Below are 23,523 nucleotides of genomic sequence, written 5' to 3'. Positions count from 1 at the left end.
TTTAGTCTTCTCGCGGTTGCTTCGATCTCGTGGTCAATCGGGCGTATTGGTTGACCTCTTCGAGCTCTCCTAACCATGCAAAAAGTCCTACACACTCAAGAGAGGGGTTAGTAACAAAAGACTTAGTCTAAACAAGAACGAAAACAATTAATATCTAGCCGAACTCCCAAGAATCGGCGCCAAAAACTTGATGGTATCAAGCTATACCTCGCAAGTGCACGATTTTATCGTTGTACACTATTAAGGGTCGATCCCACAAGGAGCTAGGAAGACTACTAATCGTTTCAACTATATGGTTTAGCTAAGTCGACAATAAAGGGAGTAAGTTATACTAGAACTACCAACAACAAGATAAAACAAGCTAAAGAAGAAATAAGAGAAAAAGCAAGGTAGAATGAAAGGTTGTAAATCAAATAGATTAAAAACCTAAGACTCGGTTCTTCCCCGAACAATTCGTAATTCCACGCAATCAAATCTCTAGGCTAATCACAAGGGTAGCTAGGTGAGGAGGTGACGACTCTAATTCGCCTAAGACCCCCCTCTCGGGTTCGAAATAGGACACTAGTACTACCTCCCAACCCCCCTCTCGGGTTCGAAGGTCGGAATCCCCAACTCAATACCCGACTACCCCAAAAACATGCATTTTCCCAAGGTAGTCCAATATTTGCTAAGGTCATTAAGCCCCATCAATTCCCGGGTCATCCCACTCCCTCTCTCGAGGGTCGATTTCAAACGCTAGATTAGAGGTGTCCTACCCCGGTTCTCCCTTTCGGTCTCAACCAAGGTTAACAATAGGGTCAAATCTCGGGTATCCAAATCACAACCTAACCAACTCTCGTTGGTGGTCAAGGGTCGTAAGTCAACACTACCCAAAAGTCAACCCATAAACCATGTCATTCCTCTAACCTACCCTCACCAAATTCCCCAAATAATTAGCCTTTATGAAATTCAATTAGTGAAATTACTCATGTTGGGTCAAACCGAGCCCTAGTGGAGGACTACTCACTAATCATGGTCCTAATTGCAAAATAGGCAATAAAGATGGAAACTTTGGTCATGAACATGGTGAGAAGATGGAATTTACTACTAAACATGCAATAATCCAACAATAGGTGTAAGGAAAGATGATTTAATCTATTAACAAGGTTGATTAAACTTAAAGACACAATCTTTAACCAAATCAACTCAAAGATTAAGTCTTTGAGGACAACTATCCAAGGATGAACAAATGAAAGAGAAACAAAGGAAAGGTGAACAATGAAAAGATGAACAATGATGAAAATAACAACAACAAACAAACCACAACAACAATTTTAATATAAACAATCAAACAAACATGAAAGAAGAACAAAATGTAAACAAATGAAAATAGGGAGAGAATTAATACCAACACAATAGTGAAAGAGGAGTTTGGATAGAAATAATAAAGAAGGAAATCCTTCAATCTTCTTACAAACCCAAATTCAATCACTAATTGATTGAAGAACTTCTCTAATTAAGGAAAGATTAACAAAGAGATTAACAAAGTTTTAAGCTTGAAAGGGTAAATATTCTGGATCTAGGGTTGTGTGTACAAAAGGGTTTAAGAGGGGGTATTTATAGGCTTGTACAAGATTAGGAAGAAAAGAGGAAGAAAAGAAAGAAAAGCCCAAATTCTCGTCTTCGTTTGCGTTTTTAGGTGCACAGAACTCTCAGGTGCTCCTACCGCAAAACCGTGAAATGATTTAAAATGTCCGGCATCCGTGTTTTGCGGTGGTGGGGGTGCTGCCGCCCGCGGCAAAACACCTTCTTCGGACTTCTTCTTCTTTGTTGATGTGTGAAATGCCGGTTGACCGGCGTCGTGCTCCTACCCTAGCCGAGGTCAAGCTTGTTTTTCACCAAATTCTTCAATTAATCCCACTTCGTGCTTTACCGGTGGGCGGTTGCCGGCCCGCCGGCAAAGCACGATCTTGACTTTTCTTCAAAAACTTGAGTGATTCTCTGGGGTGTGTTTTGCCGGTGGCTAGACCTGTCACGGCCTCGCGCAAAAACACACTCTTCACCATTTCTTCACCTCTTCTTTATGTAAAGGCAATGGGGTGCCTTTCTTGCCCCAATTCCTCCATACTTGGGTCGTTTCCTACAAAAGGATACACAAGGTAACAAGTATGGGCATTGGGCACAAAATGCAAGGAAAAACACCCGAAACCGACTCGATACGAGTCGGTATGCATCCTTATATACTAGTATTTAATCTAATAATAATACTAATAATAATAATAATAATAATAATAATAATAATAATAATAATAATAATAATAATAATAATAATAATAATAATCTCCCCCCACCAATTAAACTATCGACACTTTTACATAAATCCAAAGGGGAAAGGGGGAATATACAAAATACGATGAAACAGAGGAAGAACAAAAATTGGGAAACTTAGATCTAAACACGCCAAGGAGGGTGGCAGCTGGCCAACCGGCCGCCGGGGTCATGACCTACTGGGATCTCCGTAAACTTGATGATGGATTGATTTGTAGTGGGAGCCGGTGAGGAGTCCGACGGACGATGGACCGGCTGAGAGAACAATTGATATTGCGAGACGGTTGGCCGGCCACCGGTGACGAGGCCGGTTGGGAGTTCTCTGTAAAATGAAGGGTGTTTTATATGTATTCTCAGCCGGTGGTGAGGGCGGCAGCCAGGGTGCCGGCTCAGGGAAGAAGGGAGTGCAAAAACAGGGGAAAAGCAGCGCGCGGGGTCGAAAATCGGTCGTGTCGCCACCTTGGTGGTCGGTGGGTGGGCGTAGGTGGTATATTTGTGGAGGTGGAAGTGGGAGGAGGTCATTTGTGGTCGTGGGAGGTTGTTATGGTGGCTGGTGGTAGCTTTGGTGGTGGTTGAAATATGAGTGGATGGGATGGGTGTTGTTTGTGTTGTTTATGGACAGGGGTGGAAGGAGAGTTCGTGGTGGCTGTTTTGGTGGTCCATGGTGGTCGTGGATGGTTGGGATGTGATGTTGGAAGTGTAGGGTGGTCGTTGGTGGTGGTGGTGAGTGGTGGGTCAAGGTGGCGGAGCCGGTAGTAAAAGCTCAAGAAAGACCGTCTCGAAATTAGCATTGCTCCTTTACTTAGTTTATTTTTCCATCATTTGGCCTATTTTCACCTCCGCCATTTCTTCTCATAATCCCGTCTTGCTCTTCCGCCTCACTTTCCCGTCTTGCCTGCACATTAAAATGATATAATAATAATAATAATAATAATAATAATAATAATAATAATAATAATAATAATAATAATAATAATAATAATAATAATAATAATAATAATAATAATAATAATAATAATAATAATAATAATAATAATAATAATAATAATAATAATAATATTATACATAAATACAATTAATTATTAATTATAAACTAATACGACTAATTATTATAAATTAGTAAATAAATGAGCTTATTAGACAATTAAGCACACAAAATCGAGTCGAAATAAGGTATAAATGCGGGGTAAAATACGACTAAAATGCTACTTATCATTTGTCCAACAAACGAGGGAGATATGGCCTTCGCAAGATGTTGTTGTCAGTCTAAAGCGCAACCTGCGCAGCCTGCGCAATTGTGTGCGCAGCCTGCGCAAATACGCGCTGCAATTCCACAAATGTGAGTCGTGCGCGGCCTGCGCGCAAACAGTAGGCGCGCAGTGCGCACGATTGCGCAGTAAGAAGCTTTTTTTGCGCGACTGCAAGCACTACGCTTATACGGGTTTTCTAATCTCCTTTTTGGGCTTCTTAGTTGGAAATCTTTCTAGGTTTTCGGGAAGCCATATATATACCCGAGAGTTTGAAGACCTAAGGCATTCACCTACCATCCTTTCATCTTATCTAATCTCATTTTTAGGGTTCTAATCTTGTAATAATTTAGAGACTATTTCTATTCAAAGTTGTAATCTTTCCTTATTTCTTTGCGTTTTGAAGACTATGGAAGGCTAAATCCTTCCCTTCTTGGTGTAATTCATCCAAAGTCTTCAACTTTGTTATTGTAAGACTCTTTTAATCTACTCTTAGTTATCTAATGATTTTTCCTTATGCTTAATCTTCATGTTGAATGAGTTTATGTTTGGGTTGGCCATCCATACTTCTTATTTGTTCAACTATTGCAAATTCTAGAGAAATGGTTTAATCTATCTAGGATTGTTTGGAGCAAGCTTGTTGTATGTTGATTTGGTTTAAAGGATTCATGCAATAAGTAGGAAATTTCATGTCTTTTCTCATTTGTATGGTTTAATCTTGTGAGAATTGATCTTAGCTTCTTGTCTTGGCACAACTCTTAATGCTCATGTTTTATTTGCACTCATGGTTTAATGAATTGTTGATTAAACTTGGAGGACATGCATAGATGGTTTAATTTGTGCATGTTATTATCTTGACTTGAAAGTATTGGGTAGAAATTAGGAGGAGAATTATTAAAGAGTTAAACTTTACCATTGTTGGTTACAAAGGAAGAATTGCACCAAGTTCTCTTAATTATTGAATCATCTTACTCACCAAGTGTTTGTTATATTGCTTGTTAGACTAAGATTGCAAATTTTACTTTGTTTCATGTCACCAATCAACTCAAAAACCCCCCTTTTCATGTCTCTCTATTGTTTGCCATTGTGAATAACCATTGTTTGTTTATAATCTTGCCTTTAGTAGTCAATAGTTTACAATTCAAGTATTTAGCTTAAAAGACCTTCTCTTGGGACCGACCCTTACTTGCACTATATTACTTTATCATTTAGAGTAGTCTAGAGTATAGTTTGGCTTATAAATTGTTAATTTGGTAGCTTAATTCTAGTATTTTACGACACCTAGTTTTGACCCTACCAGTAATCAAAAGAGCAATTAGAACAATTGTAACAAATTAACAAAAAGTATATAAATAAAAAGGGGGGAATTGGTTTGGTTTGGTTTTCAAGCAACAAACTGGAATTCAAATAAGAGTAACAAATAAGCAATTGAAGATGGTTATCAAATATGAGAGGAAACTTAACCCAACCCAATTATTAGTGAACTACTTTGGTCGATCCTACACACAACCAATCCCTTGCTTCTTCTCTTGGATGGTTCCTTCGTTGATCTCTTGTAGCTTGCTTCCAGGCTTCCCTTGGGGCTTAGAACCACCTCGAGCTTCCTCTAAAACATGATCAAATCCTCCTTAATAACTCCACACTCGGAATTGGTTAATAAAGACATAAGTGAAGCAAAACCGCTCCCTAATGTCGCTTTATTATGCACAAAATGGACTAATTAGATGGTAAAGATGTGAGCTTATCAAGCATAATCAGACATAAACTAGAACATAGGATAGAATTAGGAAGGAGCTGTAATAGTAGACGTAGGAGACGGAGTCACAGTGGTCGTGTGACTTGTCGTAGGAGTAGGAGACGTAGTCTCACAGTAGGAGTATCCAACCAAAAGGCTAAAAGGCCAGTCTGCCAAGTTATGTGATCCTAAATAGTGACTTTGTCATAAGAAGTCTTGAGGTTGGTTCTCAGGGAGCGAAAAGGATGAGTTTGATGGGAAACAACTTGTACTCCATCATGTCGTTGATATATATATATATTGTCTCCACATCTCAAGTCCTTGGTTGTACTTTTACAAATTACAATGTAACAAGGACAACAGCAATAAAATTTTGATTGACGCGTCCAAGCTGGAACGTACACCTACGGTTTGCTGGTGAATTTGCAATTTATCAGTTTGTGGGGAGTCCAACGACATTGCGAGTAGCAGAGCTTGATTTGTTGTGGCTGCCATGTTTTGATGAAGCAAAAGATGGTCTTAGTAGTCTTATTAGAGGTTATTTATTTTGTCAAATCCTTGGTACTGTTCAAGGGCATCCTTTTTGCACTCCATTCCTACACTTATACAAGTATGTGAGATTGGGTTTATGGTAACTGAAAAGAGCTTTCCAACCAGTTTATTAAGATCCCATTTCCGCAAACTTTTTTTTGCGATCATATATAGTATTCATCACTATGTCCAAAATCATTTGTTTACTTTGTTTTTATACTCTATAAAGTGAGTATTTTTAATTAAAGGTATACCAAATGATTGATACGGAGATAATAAAAATGGTACAATTAGGCAGAGTTGACGCGAGTGCAATCAACCCTAACTTGACCTTGATCACCAGTCAAAGGATTATTCTCAGACAATAAAATGATAGCCGCTGCAAATTGATCATGAAAGTAAGAATTATCATCCGCCATTTTTTCAACGTAAGGCAAAGTGGAGGGATCCGAGGTTAGTTCTTGGTCTACTATCATAAGTCCTTTGCCCTCCAAAAGGTTCTTGTAGTACATGTTATCCAATAACATGGGCGTGTCCAGGTCATTCCTAGCGTATTCGACTGCTTCTGGATCCGGGTTGGGGCTAGGGCATCTTCGTTTAAGGTACTCAGCATAATCCGGATCTAGAGTTGGATCTACGGTTGGATAGATCCGGTTCACAATGTTCATGCAATGGACTCTTCCAACTGAATGTGCACCTGATTAGGATCATTTTAAGGAATTACATCACATTTTCTACGTTTCACTTATAAAGTAATAAAGTAATGCAATATATGTTCATACCCCAATTTTCCGTTGATAAAGTCTCTTGTAAAACGGTTTAACGATAAAACATTGTAAAATCATATACCAAAGACAACTTTGAAGCAGTCTCACCTAAAAGAGCAACGGTGCTTTCGACATCGACACCAATAGATTGAAAGCGAGCCAAGACGAGTTGCATGGTGTCATTATGGTTAGGAAGATAATCGTCAATCACGTCTACATAGCTTGTCTCACTGTCCTTTCTTCCGCTCCTCATTGCTATGTCGGCAGGTCCTCCTAACTACATATACTTACCAAATTTAGTTATATTTAACTTTTGTACCACATTCTACAAAAGAAATGAAAAATACTACAGATATCAAGTCATGTTCTATTTTACATCGACAGGACACACTCACTACTTCGATGTACTTCCTAAATTAAAACACACCCAAAAAAAATACCTATATTCTATATAACACATAGAAATAGAAGAATTAACTAATTAATTCTTCCGCGCAAGTGAATTCATATATTTGGTATAATTCAATATATGAATTCACTTGAACATATTATAATATTTTAAATTATTACTCGGTATGTTTAGTTCATGTGTCTCGGATGTATTGGATTATGCTCCAAAATTTAGTTATGTTTGTTTCTATTTTTGGTGGCCAATAGAATTCCTAATAATTTGGATGTGTGATAGTTAGTGACTAAGTGCACAACATAAAATGTGGAAGTGTGTTATGCATCATGGTTTAGTGGGATTAGTAGTGTACGTATAGTTTATGTAAGGCTATATAAAGGCCATTCATTAGTTTATGTTTATTAATTGAGTAAGTTTATCCTAAAACTTGACTCTTTTCTCCCAATTATATTTCCCCTTAGAAATAGTACCGGATGTGACACCCAAAATAAAATAGTCGTGTTATAAGTTGGTTAGACATACCAATTGAACGGCATCTCTAGCAGAAAGAGCAATGATATCAGCACAAGAGACGGTGGATGGACATTGGTTTTCAAGTGCTTCTTTGATGGTATTTATATATTTGAAGTTCCTCATCCCGAAATTCCGACCCGAATATTTCTCTGACTGTATGCCTCTTGCTGGATCGTCGTCCAATAGCATCGATGCATCGCATGACTACATTTGTCAATTTAAAAAAAAAAAAAAAAAAAAAAAAAAAAAAACTGCATTATAGAGATCTATTATTTACTACATTTTATAATATGGATTTTCTAATATTGTCATCAACATTCTTAGTGAAATAATCATGAAAATACTTCCATGTTAATTCTTAATATGTATCGTTTAGACACACGCAAAAAAAATCGTATTTCCGTATATAAATTTACTTGGGAATAGTCAATAGATAGAAAGCATGGAGTAGGTTATTATGAAGATCGAATGAAGGTGTATACATACCTTAACCATGCAATCATGGAAGAGATTACGAATCCAGGAAACAGCAGTATTACCATGCTTGTGGTATAACTTTGTCACCTCTTCTTTGATGATTGCTTCTGCATTTGGACAACTTTCAGAGTAGTAGTTCTTCTCTAGCTCGCTTCTTCCTGATGTCACACATATATAAAAAAAAAATAGAGGGAGTGTCAATTAAATTCGTTTTACAAACATTTTGTGTTATTCAGTATTTAATTTGTAGTATCAAATTTACCACCATAGTATAATAAGAGCAGTTTACAAGAGTTCAATATGAGTATAAAATTTGTACTTTGGTGAATTGTATGAAATTCTATACCACTAAAATGATAATCAAACTAAAAATGACATCAGTTTGTATTCTGTTAATTCGAGCTCCATTATTGTCTTACCACACACTTTTTGTTTTTCTTTTCTTTTTTCCTTTCTATATTGATCAATCAGAAGTATTATCTACCGATAGCTACGAAGTATCCTTCAAAATACTTCTAACGAACACAGTTTATTGAGTACTCTTCCAACTCAAACGAAGTACGTTGAGAAACAAATATCTAACTAATAGTTCAATGAATAATACTATTTGATTACTATAGATCGATGTGAGCATATTATTTTCGTTAAAGACGGATTTAGAAAAATACCTAGATGAAATGGAGTTAGCAATAGCACCAAGAAAAGGAAATAGGTAAAACACATTTTGGGTTATGCACTGCCTCTTTTAGTAATAATGGAAATGTATTCGTTCCAATGTGATTCTACACTGATTGAATGTTAGGGTATTAAATAGGAGTTGAGATTACATGTCCTACATGCTCTACATTTCTGTCTCATCTCCGATTACATTACTTTTATCTTGTGACATATCTTCATTAACATAATAAAAAGAGTAAATTAGATTTTATTCCCTTTTGAAATCTTCTTTTTTAAAATTACTCCCTTTTAATTTTTATTTTTTTTTTGCTAAAATTACTTCTTTTAAGTTACATATTTTTTTTGCTAAAATTGCTCCAAAACCAATTTACTGGCTTATTCCATCTGTTTTTGAACTTATTCCATTTGTGGCTTAGTCAATCTATACTTTGAAAGGTATAACTATGTAGACAAATGTAGGGGGAGTTTAAAAATAGAGGGAATAAGTCACTTAAATTGTCAGTTTTGAAGCAATTTTAGGAAAAAAAAATCAACTTAAGAGAGTAATTTTAGCAAAAATGCAACTTGAGGGAGTAATTTTAGCAAAAAAAATGCAATTTAAAGGAGTAATTTTGAAAAAGTTGATTTTAAAAAGGAGTAAAATCTAATTTACTCTAATAAAAATAATAGCGAAACAATTTCTCTTAAATTAGATATGTGAAGAATATTGTGGAACACGAAATGAGACAGAAAATCCGCTCTCATTAAATAGGTAGCTTTTCAATGGGCAATATCATTTTCATTTCGTGTTTATCTACGGAGTACAAGCCAAGTGCGTTCATTATGTAAAAATTGTGTTACTTTTTACTAATCCACTTTTTAGCACTTAAACACATTGCTAGCTTAATAAAATTTAGTGTAAACTCCATGATGGAGACCCCCGCTAACTAAATTATAAGGGGCGGCAGAAAAAAGTCACTAGTGGAGAAAAACATTTAAGAAAAAGAAAAGAAAATAGACTTATATATTTGAAATATTTCTATACATGTTAATAATGTTATCGACTTACCACTTACCCGTTACCACCCCTTTCATTATTTGAATTTGCATTGTTTTTGGACAATGTCCATATAATCTTATAACAGGTCTAACTAGATAGCTATAGCTGGATGTGGATTTTATCTCAAATTGATCTGTTTAGTTCGTTTGTTTGATTTAGTTATTACAACTAATGAGTCTCATTATATATATGTAAGAAGAAGTTTTGACGGTAATAACTAATATCAATGTTAGATCTACGATCTACTAAAGAAAACTATTTGAGAGAGATAATACTTGTTCAAATTGAGAATTCATAAATCTAAAATATACTGTATTACTCTATCGACCAAGCAAGATAATGTGAGTAATTACATGTCGTCATTTTCTATTTCTTATAGATTATCATGATGAAACCATCAACTAAACAACTTGAGTCTTGATATAGTAAAAAATAGGTTCCGAAGCACTTGGTGCATATAGAGTTGACAAAGCAACCAACCAAAGCGTGCATTACGATCCCAGTAAATGGAGTTCATTGCACACGTTTTGAATCACTATGCCGCAATTTTTTCTACCACAGCCAATTAGAAACCATGAAATTGGACTTATACATGTACTTTATCATATATTGTTTGATACTCCTCGGATTCTTTAGAAATGCCCCATTTAATTAAAACATTCCACATAAAATCTTATAAAATGAGGCAATTTTAAAGAATAGGAGGTAATAATATAAAGGGAGTGGAAGAACAAAATTACTATTATGAATTAATGTTTCATGCCATTGCTAGATTAGTGGAAGTCTGCCTGAGTTTGAATTTGGTATTGCATGTGCTAGCTGAATCATCCATACTTGCATCTCACCACTTATCCAAGTTCCTTTTAATTGTAGTTAACCTTAAGTGCTTTGTTAATGTCACAAATTTCTTAAGATCGTCTTAAGCTTACAACAATAACATAGTCATTATAACTAATAGGAGTATAATTATATCCCATACAAATTAAAAAAATTGTATCAAGTTCTAGAACAAATTTTTGTGACATAGTTAGAATAAAATTGAATTTTTATTACAAAAAGTTTTTTAACCCAAAAATATTGTCCTCATTTGATTTTGTACACTTAGTAAAAAATACGTGACGGGTCATTGTACGGATACTACAGAAGAAACAACAGTTCTAGCCCAAAGCTTAAGACATTCTTTCATGTCCTGAGAGGTGGATACCCTTGCCATCCTTAGCCTAAGCAAAGGCGAATTCGGCTTTTTCACCGACCATGCATCTGATAAATATGGCTCCACCTTCACCACTGGTTGTTGATTTTCATTCACGTTACTAGTCTTACTACTGGTTGTTTGCTTGCCAATTCTTTTCAATCCCGGAATCACATTTATAGTCCGTGGGCTAAGTCGCTCCTTTTCAAATTCGAATCCTAAATCCATGAACCCTTTTAGCTCTAGTTGCTCGAGATCACGCAAAATCTTGCACTTGAATATACTTTGCAATCTTTGGCCATTGTCAATTGTGTAAGTCAGGCTCGTTCGAGGTGTGTGTTTTGGCAGCAATGTTGGAATTGATTGACTTTGGTTGCTCTTCAAACTTAGCCTTGAAGGGATTTCTGTTTCTGTAATTACAACTGCTTTCACTTCTTCTAATACAGTTTTGGGGTCATCCTATTCAATGTGAAACCAACCATAAATTTAGTTGATAGAGATTATGTCACAGTACTACTACTAATTTATTAATAGTACTGCAAAACAGCGTTATAAGAACATGTAAAACGACATTAGTTAGGATATAAAATTGTCACCTAAAGAGATTGAAAGGATTATGGCTCAAGTGGATTTATAATAAGTTAATTTATGACCGTTTTACCTAAGAAATTTATGTAAAACAAATTCATTCACAAGAAAATCATGGCCCTCTAAGAACTCGTTACCAAAAATATCTATACTTTAATTTTGGAGGTGAACCCAAATTCGATGAAATTGTAACAGACCATCGAAAAATAATCTCTTTGAATTTTGAAGTAAGGTGTAAGGTGCTTTCTTACCCCTTTCATACACAAGACTTTGAACTTTGAAGTATTGTGGTAATGTAGCACTTGGTTTTCGCAAAATAAAATGGCTAATTGGCTATAAAAACTAAATGACAATGTAAGTAAACCAGTGATACCGTAATGTTAAATGGCAATGCAGTGACAACACTAAATTAATAGATTTTTGGAAACATGAATATGCTTAATCATTTACCTGTGATGTTATTGAGCTTGTAGAAGAGTCAATTGAGACACTATCTTCTCCTGTATGATCAGAAACATCCGTCAAATTAGAAGACTGTAAACCGGGCTTCGAACAGGTAGTTGGAGAAATGGGTTGGGGCAAGAGAACGATTTGATAAAACCAAATGTTGTCCATGGCAGCCATAAGAGAAGAGCAGCTTATCTCCATGGAAACAGGAAACAGAGTAGACCAACTAATAGGGTGTAGAAAATGGGATGAATGTGGAGTATATATTTAACCAAACCATGGTGTGGTTGTAACTTGTAATAAGTTGAACTAAAACGTGACAGAAAAAGAATAGGGCCCCTCTTTTATCTCTAAACAAGACAACCCAAGCAAAAATGTGGTCACAACTACTTACATTCGACAAAGGCTAAATCGAGAATGTGGTCGTAACTTACACATTGTATCCTTCATATCCCCACACCTTATCTGTCACTTAATGTACTTGATGTTATGGCCACATTTGTCTGCAAAGTAATCTATGGCATATTCCTCAATAATTTTTCTATTTCAATCATCAGTAATCACTATTCACAACATTCGGTGAGATTACAAGTCTATCGTAAAATTATTATCACAGAAACAGAGACAGGAAAAAGAGAGCCATAAATCAGTCAAAACATGACTTAAAAGTGGACCCTAGTGTGTTAATCACAGTATTGACTATTGAGTATGCTAGGTGAGACGGCTATCATTGGTGGCTAGCATAGTGCATGACGAGGCCACAACATGATAGAGCAAAACAGTTAAGGAGGAAGGGAGACATTTAGATTGTGAATTAGTGAAGACAGGCTTACCGTACAGCTCTGCCGTTATTTTCACAATTTAGCGCTTGATTGCAAACATTTCCTTTGTTTGGATACTAAACTAGTCTTAATTAAGATCGTTGTGTGTGTACATTTTTAATTATTATATACTCATTTAGGAAATAAGTTATATACTTTATAGGAGCCAATTACATGCATATAACAATCTTATTTGAGTTTTTATCGGACCTAAATTTACCCCTCCATTTCGCTCTTCTCACCCCTCTAATCCTCTATCCAGACAAAGTCCAGCAGAAGTTTCTTCGCTATCCAATATATTGGGAGTTTATAAGAACTGACATCCCAACATTTGGAAACTTTCTCCGGAATAGATCCTGGCAAAAAGCTCCTCTAAAGACAAGCCACAAGCTAATCTAGACAAGCAAGGTAATTGAAATTTTAAATGACCATCACCACACTAAATATCCTTACCTGAGAGTATTTGCTTTACCAATCCTGCAGACACAATTCCGGAGAGAACTCCATTGGTCCACCTAAGGCCGTCAACACCATACTTGAGAGTTGAATCTAAATAATTACACCATTCATGACATGCAGCGCATGCCACCCTGAGTTTTTGGCGGCAAACGCCTCAGATCATCCAATGAAAGCCGTCAAACAATAAAACAGCACATCTCAAGAAATAACAATTTTTTTATCTTCTTTGCAAAGAGAGGATACAAATCACCAACTTTTGAGATTAAGCATTGCAAATAGTGAAACTTTCCATCAAAATCAACAAACATATTGAACTCGTATAGGTTGGCTAAAATAGTTAAAACATGATCTAATAACTCACTGGCAGGTTTCAGATTCATACATTTGGAGGAATTCCTCAAGATTATGCGTATACAAATACAGTTCTGTCAATCTGGTGAAAATTGTGGCCAACTTAGGGGCTGTTTAGTAAGCAGTACAAGGAAAAGTGTAAGGGAATGAAATGTAAATCACACTCTTAGTCGGTGTTTGTTTACCCCATTTATCCATTAACTCCTTTACATCCATTCCCCCAGCCCCTAGGGTAATCCATTCCCTTTCCCCATTAACCCATCAACAACCAACACTCACCCACTTTCTCCCCCACCACAAACGTCCACCACCACCTGTCACTTAACGCCACCATCCCATCACAAGCCGCCGGTGCCCTCGTTGGACCTCTGTCACTCCTCGTCAGACCCCAACGCACCCCCTTCTATCCAATTCATAACCCTAACACCCTTTAAAGCCCTCCCAATCCCCGAAATCCACTACCATCTCTGAAAACACCATATCTGGTGTTTTCGAGGATAGGAGAAGGGATTTCGAGGGTTGGGGAGGTTTTCTAAAAGTTTTGGAGTGGTGGTCATAGGAGGGTTGGGGGAAGTTGTGTTTGGGGAAAGGGGCTGCCGGCGGGGAACAAGTGTGCTCGGGAAGGGGGAGCCGGTGACAAGGATAGTGTCGCCGCGGGCTGTTTATGGTGGGCATTGGTGGTAGTTTTGGGTGGGCATTCGTGATTGATGAGAAATAGGTGGATATTGATAGTTAGGCTATTCCCATCATACAGTAACCAAACAAGGATTAAAGTTAAGGGTAATTCCTTTCCTTATCCCTTCAATCCCTTTCTTCATTCATGTCTCTTACCCTTTGACAAACCAAACACCCTCTTAGTGTATATGATTTGTAAATTATAATGTATATGCCATAGGGTTCCCCACAATTATCCAATAAAAGCGTACCGCATGCTACAACAACTTGGGAAGGGAGTAAGGGACCCAATTGACCATAATAAAGAACAAGGGAAAAAGTGAATAGCAGTGCTACTTGCCTCAAGCTAGGAGTTACCAAAGGAACCACTCAACTCCCCATTACTAGAACCAAAAACTTGGTACTACTCTTATTGTGCCCTCATGTAAAAAGGAGTTCTCCCCAACAAAGGTCACGATTTCAAGCTGTTGGTAGCTTCTCATTGACCCAATACTCTCGCCACCACCAAAAGAGTGATATTCAGAGCCCTGACCTAGTTCCAAACTGTCCGAGTTCTGCTCCAAGTTTTGTATGGTTTCAATGTGATTAGGTAAGCAAAAATATCTCCCACCGTTCTCTGTACTACATCATGCGGGAGATGCGGGAGAATGAACTCACTGAAGTCGTAGCGTCATTGACATACTCTAAACCACCAAGCTGAACCTACTCTTCATCAGAAAAGCTACAAAGATCGCAATGTTGAAAACTTTTAGTCAGATATCATGATGTTAGTCATAGCATATGGAATAGGCTTACTTAACACAAACATTTAAAAAAGCCACAGCTTACTAAATACCAACAGCTTACTTAACGCAAACAACTCTCCTAATTAAACCTTCAACCCAGTGAGAGACCCATACAACAACCTCAAGGCAGATTGACAAGATAACTGGAAACAAAATTCGGTCAACGTCTTACCCTTTGCAATGGCACTCACTCATTCAATCGTTCTCCTAGTTTCAACACATATTAGGTCCTAAATCTCTATGCAAGCTAGCAAGACATAAACCAAGAGGGACACCTAGAAGGTAAAGCCACAAAACCGACTAACTTGAGAGAGCAATCACAAGGCACCGAGATCAAACACATCCGTATAATCTCTTGACTATATGACTGCGTAACATTAAACATTGCCACATAAGCAAACGAGAAGAAAGGAAGAGCCTAAATTAACATATTTAACCAATGCCATTGCTGATATTTTAGTTCCTCTTTACGCCAATCTCACTACCAATAAAATATGCATGCAAATAAGAACTTTAAAAACAGAAAATTTAAATTTACTGATTAGTGGTCATTTCAACTTACCTCCTTCACAATGCTCATCGCGTCCCATGTGGCAGTCTGAGAACATACTTGCAACTCACATTCAAACATTCAGCACCGTAGCCCATGAACCTAGTTCAGAATTCAAGTCAATTGAATTCAAACCCTTAAACTTGGACATCATATATACAGTACATTCTTATCCGAGGTGAAGTAGGAAAATCTCTCCTTCATACTCAATTCTAGCTTCCTCAGATTAGGAGTCAGGGCACCACAAATCCCTAACAAAAGTAAAATGTAGGATAAGTCGGCTCGAGAAAGCCTACAGTATGTATTTATTTTTTTCAATAAAATCAACAAACAGGAGTCTGCGGTCCTAAAATGTAAGGAAAAATGTAAAATTATACATTCACCAGAAGCATATGTAATGTAGAATCATACATTCAAGACTAAGAAGCCTAAACGTATGCCAAAAAAGTTTCAGGTAAGAAACGCCCCCCCTCAAAATAATAGAAACAAGAACTTATCCAGACCAATCACACATTTAAAGCCAATGGCAGACACTAGTACCACCAATCACATGTTAGGTAAGAGAACCTCAAGGTTTTACTCAACTGTCGATAAGGTCACTCATTCTAACGTCACTTAAATTATGTCAAAATAATTTACTTGACAATATATTAAAAATTATAACCATAAATTGCGTAAAAAATAAAAAAAAAAGTACATAGTGCATTAGTGCCAATGACCAATGGGGCAATGCTGGCCTCTCTAAGTGTCTGTGTCCGGTGCATAGACACCGCTTGTGACTCATGGGTTAGACACAGACGTACGTGGAAGAAGGTTACCCTGTTCGCAGTAACAACTCTCTAAAATGAACGCTGAAAAAAGTGAATCTCCTTGAAGTATGTTCTTAGCTTGTTTTAGTAACACACATGGACACAGAGAAAGCAAAAACTATTCACCTCTCAATAATGCAATTACACAGGTTGCTGTACAAAGGGTCACTGAGAAGTGTAGTTTAGAACCGGGTAGAATGAAACATGTGCCATTTATGCAATATGACGATATACCATGGTGTGTTATTTCTGTTTTCAAGATAAAATGAACAAAAGGAAAATTTAACATATAATTTAATGCCCTTGGAAATGCCACTTAAAAGCAAAAGCAACAGTATGAGGTAATGAGGTATATTTTGGTAGTCCGTTGCCAAGATAATTATGAAGACTCACCGTGATTACAGGACTTCCAAAGACACAAAGCTGATTAGCAGGGATTTGAGGAAAGTCTTCATAAGAATAGACATCCAGCCGCTTCAATTCTACCAACCACAGCAACTTATCTTTCATAAACAAAGCTGAATAACTTCAAGAAGAAAGACAGCTAGAGAAGAGAATAAGTCAACTTAATACGAATCCCGTAAAGCAACCAGCCATACAGAAGCTTCCAGATTGCAAGGGTTCATGTAAGCTACAGATAAAACAAACACAAACAAAAAAAACACAGAAGTAACCTAAAGGAAATAGAGCACAAACTAAAAACAAGCGAAATATGATGAATTTCAGAATACCCTACATTACAAAAGAGTTATAGACTTATAGCACAGACACAAAGGAGTACTAATTAACTTCAATGAATCAGGGCCAGATTATTTTTGTAAACAGTATATCTGATGAAGTATAAATTCACCTGCATAAAAATTTCTTGTTCAAAATGTGAAGATATAAAATTAATAGTAAGAGAAAAAACAAAATACAGGATGATAAAAATAGAACCAATATGGATAAGTACAGCATTGACAAATCGACAAAGAACTACAATTTCAAAGCCGCTATAGCTTCTGGTTTAAAATCAACTCTCAGACCCAATACTCTCCTAACCTCTGCAGGAGTTAGTCTCCAGGTCATTGGTCCTGAGTTCTCACCCCAGAAATCTAAAATTTCAGACACTTTTTCCAGGTTTAGAATAGTAGCCATCTGAGTAAGGCGAGCAAATTTATCTCTGACAGTTCTCTGAGTCATGCTTGAAAAATGGCTCACGAGAGCTCTCGCATCTCGGTCAAGCTGTAAACCTCCTAGTTGACTGAACCTCTTTTGCATCATGATGACTTCAAGCCTTTTGACGATGAAATCAATAATCAAATGCACAAACATATCATAGTTGTTGGCTGTCATTACTGGCTGGAGCCATGCAGCATTTGTTTCAACTGCATGAAGGAGCCTTTGTACCCATGGATCATTCACTTCATTATCCGCATATTCAGCCTCAGATAACTCGTAACTGATGGTTGCTACAGTGTCCAAAATTGGACGTATTCGAGGAGTTACAGTAGCCACAAGCTGTTCCATGCCAGCATTGAGGGCCTGCTTGAAAGTGTTGCTCATCTCACCCAACTCAGAAACACATGATTTCACTTTCTCTCTGTCACCTGGTGCTGGGAATACCTAAAAAACATAGTCAATTTGGTTAAATTCCTATTCATACTTTTTTTGTAGTTCTCAAATTGAAAATCTATCTTACAGAGAGAACTGAAAGAACCTTGATAGTTTATAGGAACAACGTATTAAACCATATTTCTAAACATGAACTCTATTACCCAGCAACAGCATATCACGAAACATCATGACATAAAACTTCTCCTCTGTCCCAACTCCCAACAGCCAACAGATTGATCACTTTAAGGGTTCTTTAAAACATTCAGTAAGGGTCCTTTAAAAAGTAAATGATGGAAAATACCAACATTACCCAACTTCATTTGAAAATAAAAATGCACTACTCCTTTAGATTTGTTCAAGTTTGCTAGTTTATAAGAAGGAGAATAATAATTTACATTGCTTAGTATAGACACTTAGTAAATTATTTTGAGACGGAAGAAAATTAATTAGCTACCATTCTTTTGAGGAAGGAGGGAGCAATTTACATAAAAGGTGCTCATATAATACCTACGGTCCTACGTGGCATCTCCAAAATCATTGTTGTTGCGTGTTGAGTTTTGACTCTCAGATTCTCAGAAACTAGAGAGTCACTGTCTCACTGACTAAATAATACAGCATGGTAACGCCACTGGAATCACTTCCACTATTGTTCATAGATATTATTTCCAGTTTCCACTATCAGATCAAACATAGTAGTGGCCCAATTTATAATACAAATGGACTGTCTATCCAATTATGTTTTCCGTATAACATATCAGTGTACATATATCCGATGAAAATGATTGACTTAAAAACAAGAATCATAGAGATTTTACCTCCACACATTGCTCCTCAATCTCATGCCGAAGTTTGAGAACGTATTCGCTACTCACATCCATGTTGTTCAAAGCTGTGGCAATCTCGGTACCAGTCTTTTGCACACCAACACCTCCTAGAAATAGCTTAGCTCCAAGATTTGGCTCTCTCATTTTCTGCTGTAAAGCCTCCAGATACTCATTACTCAACAAGTTTGCAGCACCACTGAGAACAGCAACCACAGAGTTAATGTTGGAAGTGGAGACAGCCCTTCGACAGCAGCTTTGCAAGACATAGAAAACATCATCCACCATGGATGTCGTCAAGCTGTCAGCAACATGCTCGTCAATGTTGATAGCCTTCCTAACATTCTCCACCATGAAGAACTCCTCCAAAATAACATAAAATCCAGTTATATCCTGAACAACCCCACTAAAACTGCCACTCCGAAAAGCTTTGGTTGCTTTTGGACCAAGTTCCGGATCAATCGAACTCAATCCTTTAATCTTTGAAACCATATATTCCGTATAATCCTCGCCCAATTGAGTCAGTGACAAAATCTCCTCCAAATACAACTCGACCTCTCTGGGATCAGGACCCTCCACATTCCCAACAGAAAGTAAGCTCTTGCTGTAAGAGTTGATCTCAGATGCTAATTTCCCCAATTTCCTGTATTCCATGTACTTCTTCAGGATCAATGAGCCTCTAGAATCACATTCTTCTTGCAGCTCACAAATAGCGTAAACTATCCCATCTTCACCACACAAACTATGCAAAATATCGACATTTTCCTCAACAGCTAACACAATGTCTTTGAACAGATTTGTCAAGCAAGCAACAAAATTGACCTGGCTACTAGTATTACTACCACCAGCATAACTATTATCCATCAACTCAATTAACTGATCAAACTCCATCCTAGATCTCATCGAAATCACCTTCTTTAAGTAATTCACATACACCTGGAGACAATAAATAAAATCAAAATCACATCATTTATTACCACCATATTAATGTACTTGGGCTTTATTCTAGCAGCATTACGTAATAGAAGCCCAACATGTAAGGCACACCGGTATATACACATTGCATCTCACTATATTCATCTTCAATGCCTACATTTGATCGAAAGTAGTATTGACCTTCAACTACATTGCCATATCACTACTGTCAAAAATTAGAAATCCAGAACTTACAATCCGGTATAAAAACATAGGATCACACCGACATTTTGCATAAACGACAATAGCACCCGAAGATCTACACCATTGCCACAATTTACTATAAAAAAGCAATAAATACAATCACAAAGAGATATTGATATGAATATATACCTGCAATCCTTCTTCCTCAATGCCTAACAACGGATAAAGCCGAATAAACCTGACAACAATCGAATGATCTCTCTGATCAACAGCGCCTTGAAGGCGCTTCTTAACAACAACCTCCAACTGCTTCTTAAACCCGATCATCTCCTCCTTCTGAGTGGAGCCAGCAGAGTCAGCAAACTCAGAATCAATCTCAAAAAACCGCTTAACACTAGCAGCAGCAGCCTCATAATCATCAGCATCAAGCGCAGCTCGTACCGCGTCAATACAAGCAGACTTCTCAGAAACGGCGTCAAGACGGAGGATGGTGAGAGACACGCGCGACTGAGCAAGATCAAGCTCACGAACCTTAGCGGAGACGGCGTCGGCGAGAGAGGATGTGTTGGAGACGGAGGAGAGAACGTCGGCGGCGTCGGATTTAACGACGGAGAGGACGGTGGAGTGACGACGAAGGAGGGTGGTTAGGTTAGATTCAAGGGTGGTGCGTTGGGTTAGGAGGGAGGTTAGGTCGTCGTCTAAGGAGCGTTGGTATGCGGTGCATTCATGGAGGAGTCGGGTTATGGTTCCGACGTCGGTTAAGGTTCGGATTTGGGTAAGGGCTTCTGGTGTTCCGAAGGATATTGAGAATTTCGGGGAGGATGGTGGTTGTGGTGTGGTTGTAGTAAGCATGGTGTCTAGTTGTGTGGACGCCATTGTTGAGGAAGATCTGATGGAGGGAGGATTGATACTGGAAATAGACCAATTAGTAATCCGATCTATGTGATTCGATCAGATGTGGTTAACCCCGAGATCCGAAATTGAATTGGATGATCGCATCATGGGATTCATAGTCCAACTAAGGTGATGTTTGGCCCGGTTTTTAGAAGTGTTTTCATTTGAATAAAGAAAAGCCCACAATTTTTGTTAAGCCCAAAAGCCAATCTTGAGAGCTAGAAGTAGAAGCATCAATGACAAATTGTATGTTGTAAACATGTCAAAGTAAAATAAAATTAATACTTATTAATTCATATTTTTTTCATTCTCTACAAATCGAGACCCATCTCGATATACTTTTCAACAAAAAATTTCATTTTCATGCGTTTATGTAAAAAGTCTTGTTGAGAAGTCATTTTTTGTAAAATGTTGGGCCAACCACCAACAGTTTTATCAAGAAGTAGCTTATTAAAAAACTCATTTATAAAAGCAAAAACAGTTGTCCTAAAGCGAGGCCAAACATGCCCTAAATTTAAACTCGTGTAAAATTGCACGGATCTGCTTCTTTTTCAATTTCGATGTCAAACAGAAAAAAATATAAAAAGTTGTAGCGAGTTCAAAATACCTTGTGTAATCTTATCAACATCCACCAAAATGTTTTCAAAGATAAATTTATTTCTACTAACCCATACATTCCACCATAAAGGCTACATGGAGTTCTTACTTTGATAATTTATTCAATGGACATCAGGAACAAGGTTTTGGGGATGTAGAGGTAACACCAAGCATGGTTAATCGGGAATTTGTGCGTAGAATACAAAAGAGTGAAGTTAGAAAGGCGTTAAGGAAGGTGGGGTCAAACAAAGCAGGGGACCGGATGGTATACCCATAGAAGTTTGGAGGTGCTTCGGGGAGAAAGGGATCGAATGAGTAACCATGCTCTTCAACAAGATTTGGAGGAGCAACAAGATGCCATCGGCTTGAGGAGAAGCACTCTTGTCCCTTTGTACAAGAACAAAGGTGATGTTCAAGAGTGTTCCAATTATCGGGGAATTAAACTTATGAGTCATACGATGAAGTTATGGGAGCGGGTAATCGAGCAAAGGCTTAGGAGATGTGTAGACATCTCGGAAAACCAATTTGGATTTATGCCCGGGAGATCGACTATGGATGCGATCTTTATCATGAGACAATTGATGGAATACCATCGGGACAAGAAGAAGGACTTACATATGGTTTTTATTGACTTGGAAAAGGCATATGATAGGGTACCAAGAGAAGTACTTTGGTGGGCTTTGGCGAGAAAGGGTGTGTCGCGAAAATATATTGACCTCATAAAGGACATGTATGAGGGGGCTAGTGCAAGTGTTCGCACTAATGTTGGGAGAACGGAAGAATTTCCTATTACCATCGGGGTGCATCAAGGTTCCGCACTTAGTCCTTTTCTCTTTGCTATAGTTATGGATGAGTTGACAAGGGATATTCAGGACGACATCCCTTGGTGTATGATGTTTGCTGATGATATTGTGTTGATTGATGAGACAAAAGAGGGGGTGGAGAGAAAGTTGGAATTGTGGAGGCGAACTTTAGAGACTCGTTGGTTCAGCCGAGCAGGAGTAAGACCGAGTATTTGAGGTGTCAGTTCACTAAGGTGGCGGGGTTGAGATCGACAGAGGCGGGGAGTATTATTTTCGATGGGAATGTTGTTGAGGGTTCGGATTTCTTCAGATATCTAGGATCTATTATTCAAAAAGATGGGGAGTTAGACGGAGATGTGGCTCACAGAATTAAAGCGGGATGGTTGAAATGGAAGAGTGCTTCAGGGTTCTTATGCGATAACGATATGCCCCAAAGATTAAAGGGAAAATTTTATCGCACGGCAATTAGGCCTGCCCTACTTTACGGCTCCGAGTGTTGGGCCGTGAAGTATTGTCACATTCAAAAGATGAGTGTGGCGAAGATGCGCATGTTGAGGTGGATGTGCGGACATACAAGGAAAGATCGGTTAAGGAATGAGGTGATTAGGAAAAAGGTAAAAGTGGCGCCAATAGAGGACAAGATGATGGAAAACCGACTAAGATGGTTTGGCCATGTGAGAAGGAGACCTATGGACGCACCAGTTAGGAGGCTGGAGACTTGGAGAACAGAAAAGGTCCCTAGAGGCAGAGGAAGACCGAGACAGACATGGTTGAGAGTGATAGAGCACGATATGAGAGTTCTGGGGTTTGAGGAGAGTATGGTGACGGTGAGGGCACAATGGAGGGAAAGGATACATGTGGATTTTTAGTATTTGATGTTTTTTTTTACAGATTTAGTGTTTTTTTTTTTTTTTTTAGTTTAAAGAAATTAATTTATTTATTTTTCTCCCCTTTATTACACTTTTTTACCAACCACTTTCTTATAGATTTTACCTGGTTCATTCCGGATCTTTAACTCTATTTCGGTTTTTAAAAATCGTTTTAATCTTTTCTCTCGATTTAAATTTTAAGTTTTTATAAAAGAAAGACGGAATTCGATTTTAATACCCCTAAGTTCACCTTGACTTTCCATTACATTTTCGTTCTTCCTTTTTGTTTTTCATCTTCCCTTTTTTTATTCGCATTTTGAGGCGTGCGTTCACCCATGGACGGTTCGAAAAGATGATTCATGTCAGCCGACCCCAAATCATTTTGGGATTAAGGCTCTGATGTTGTTGTTGTTGTTGTTGTTGTTGTTGTTGTTGTTGTAACCCATA

General features: G+C 37.7%; 3 protein-coding genes across 3 annotated transcripts; all 3 read right to left on the bottom strand.

The window, feature by feature from the left end:
• Window positions 1-5,625: 5,625 nt before the first annotated feature.
• LOC141590122 (peroxidase 21-like) lies at window positions 5,626-9,735 on the bottom strand. Its single transcript, XM_074410733.1, has 5 exons — window positions 9,717-9,735; window positions 7,993-8,141; window positions 7,516-7,710; window positions 6,696-6,864; window positions 5,626-6,517 (listed from the first exon to the last, which is right to left on the bottom strand). Exons 1-5 carry the CDS (start codon window positions 9,733-9,735, stop codon window positions 6,111-6,113), a joined length of 939 nt encoding a protein of 312 aa, XP_074266834.1. The 3' UTR covers window positions 5,626-6,110.
• Window positions 9,736-10,727: 992 nt separating this feature from the next.
• On the bottom strand, window positions 10,728-17,101 carry LOC141592190 (uncharacterized). Its single transcript, XM_074412782.1, has 4 exons — window positions 16,771-17,101; window positions 15,581-15,819; window positions 11,931-14,954; window positions 10,728-11,351 (listed from the first exon to the last, which is right to left on the bottom strand). Exons 3-4 carry the CDS (start codon window positions 12,126-12,128, stop codon window positions 10,824-10,826), a joined length of 726 nt encoding a protein of 241 aa, XP_074268883.1. The 5' UTR covers window positions 12,129-14,954; window positions 15,581-15,819; window positions 16,771-17,101; the 3' UTR covers window positions 10,728-10,823.
• An 88-nt stretch (window positions 17,102-17,189) lies between these two features.
• Window positions 17,190-21,112, bottom strand: LOC141592189 (conserved oligomeric Golgi complex subunit 4). The gene is made up of 3 exons (XM_074412780.1): window positions 20,103-21,112; window positions 18,789-19,730; window positions 17,190-17,982 (listed from the first exon to the last, which is right to left on the bottom strand). The coding sequence occupies exons 1-3, from the start codon at window positions 20,787-20,789 to the stop codon at window positions 17,353-17,355; spliced, it is 2,259 nt and encodes a 752-aa protein (XP_074268881.1). The 5' UTR covers window positions 20,790-21,112; the 3' UTR covers window positions 17,190-17,352.
• Between the last annotated feature and the right edge of the window lie 2,411 nt (window positions 21,113-23,523).

The sequence above is a fragment of the Silene latifolia genome, chromosome 7, assembly GCF_048544455.1.
Source record: "Silene latifolia isolate original U9 population chromosome 7, ASM4854445v1, whole genome shotgun sequence".
Classification (NCBI taxonomy): Eukaryota; Viridiplantae; Streptophyta; class Magnoliopsida; order Caryophyllales; family Caryophyllaceae; genus Silene; species Silene latifolia.
The sequence above is the reverse complement of the archived record's forward strand: the minus strand, read 5'-3'. Positions and strand labels throughout refer to the sequence as shown.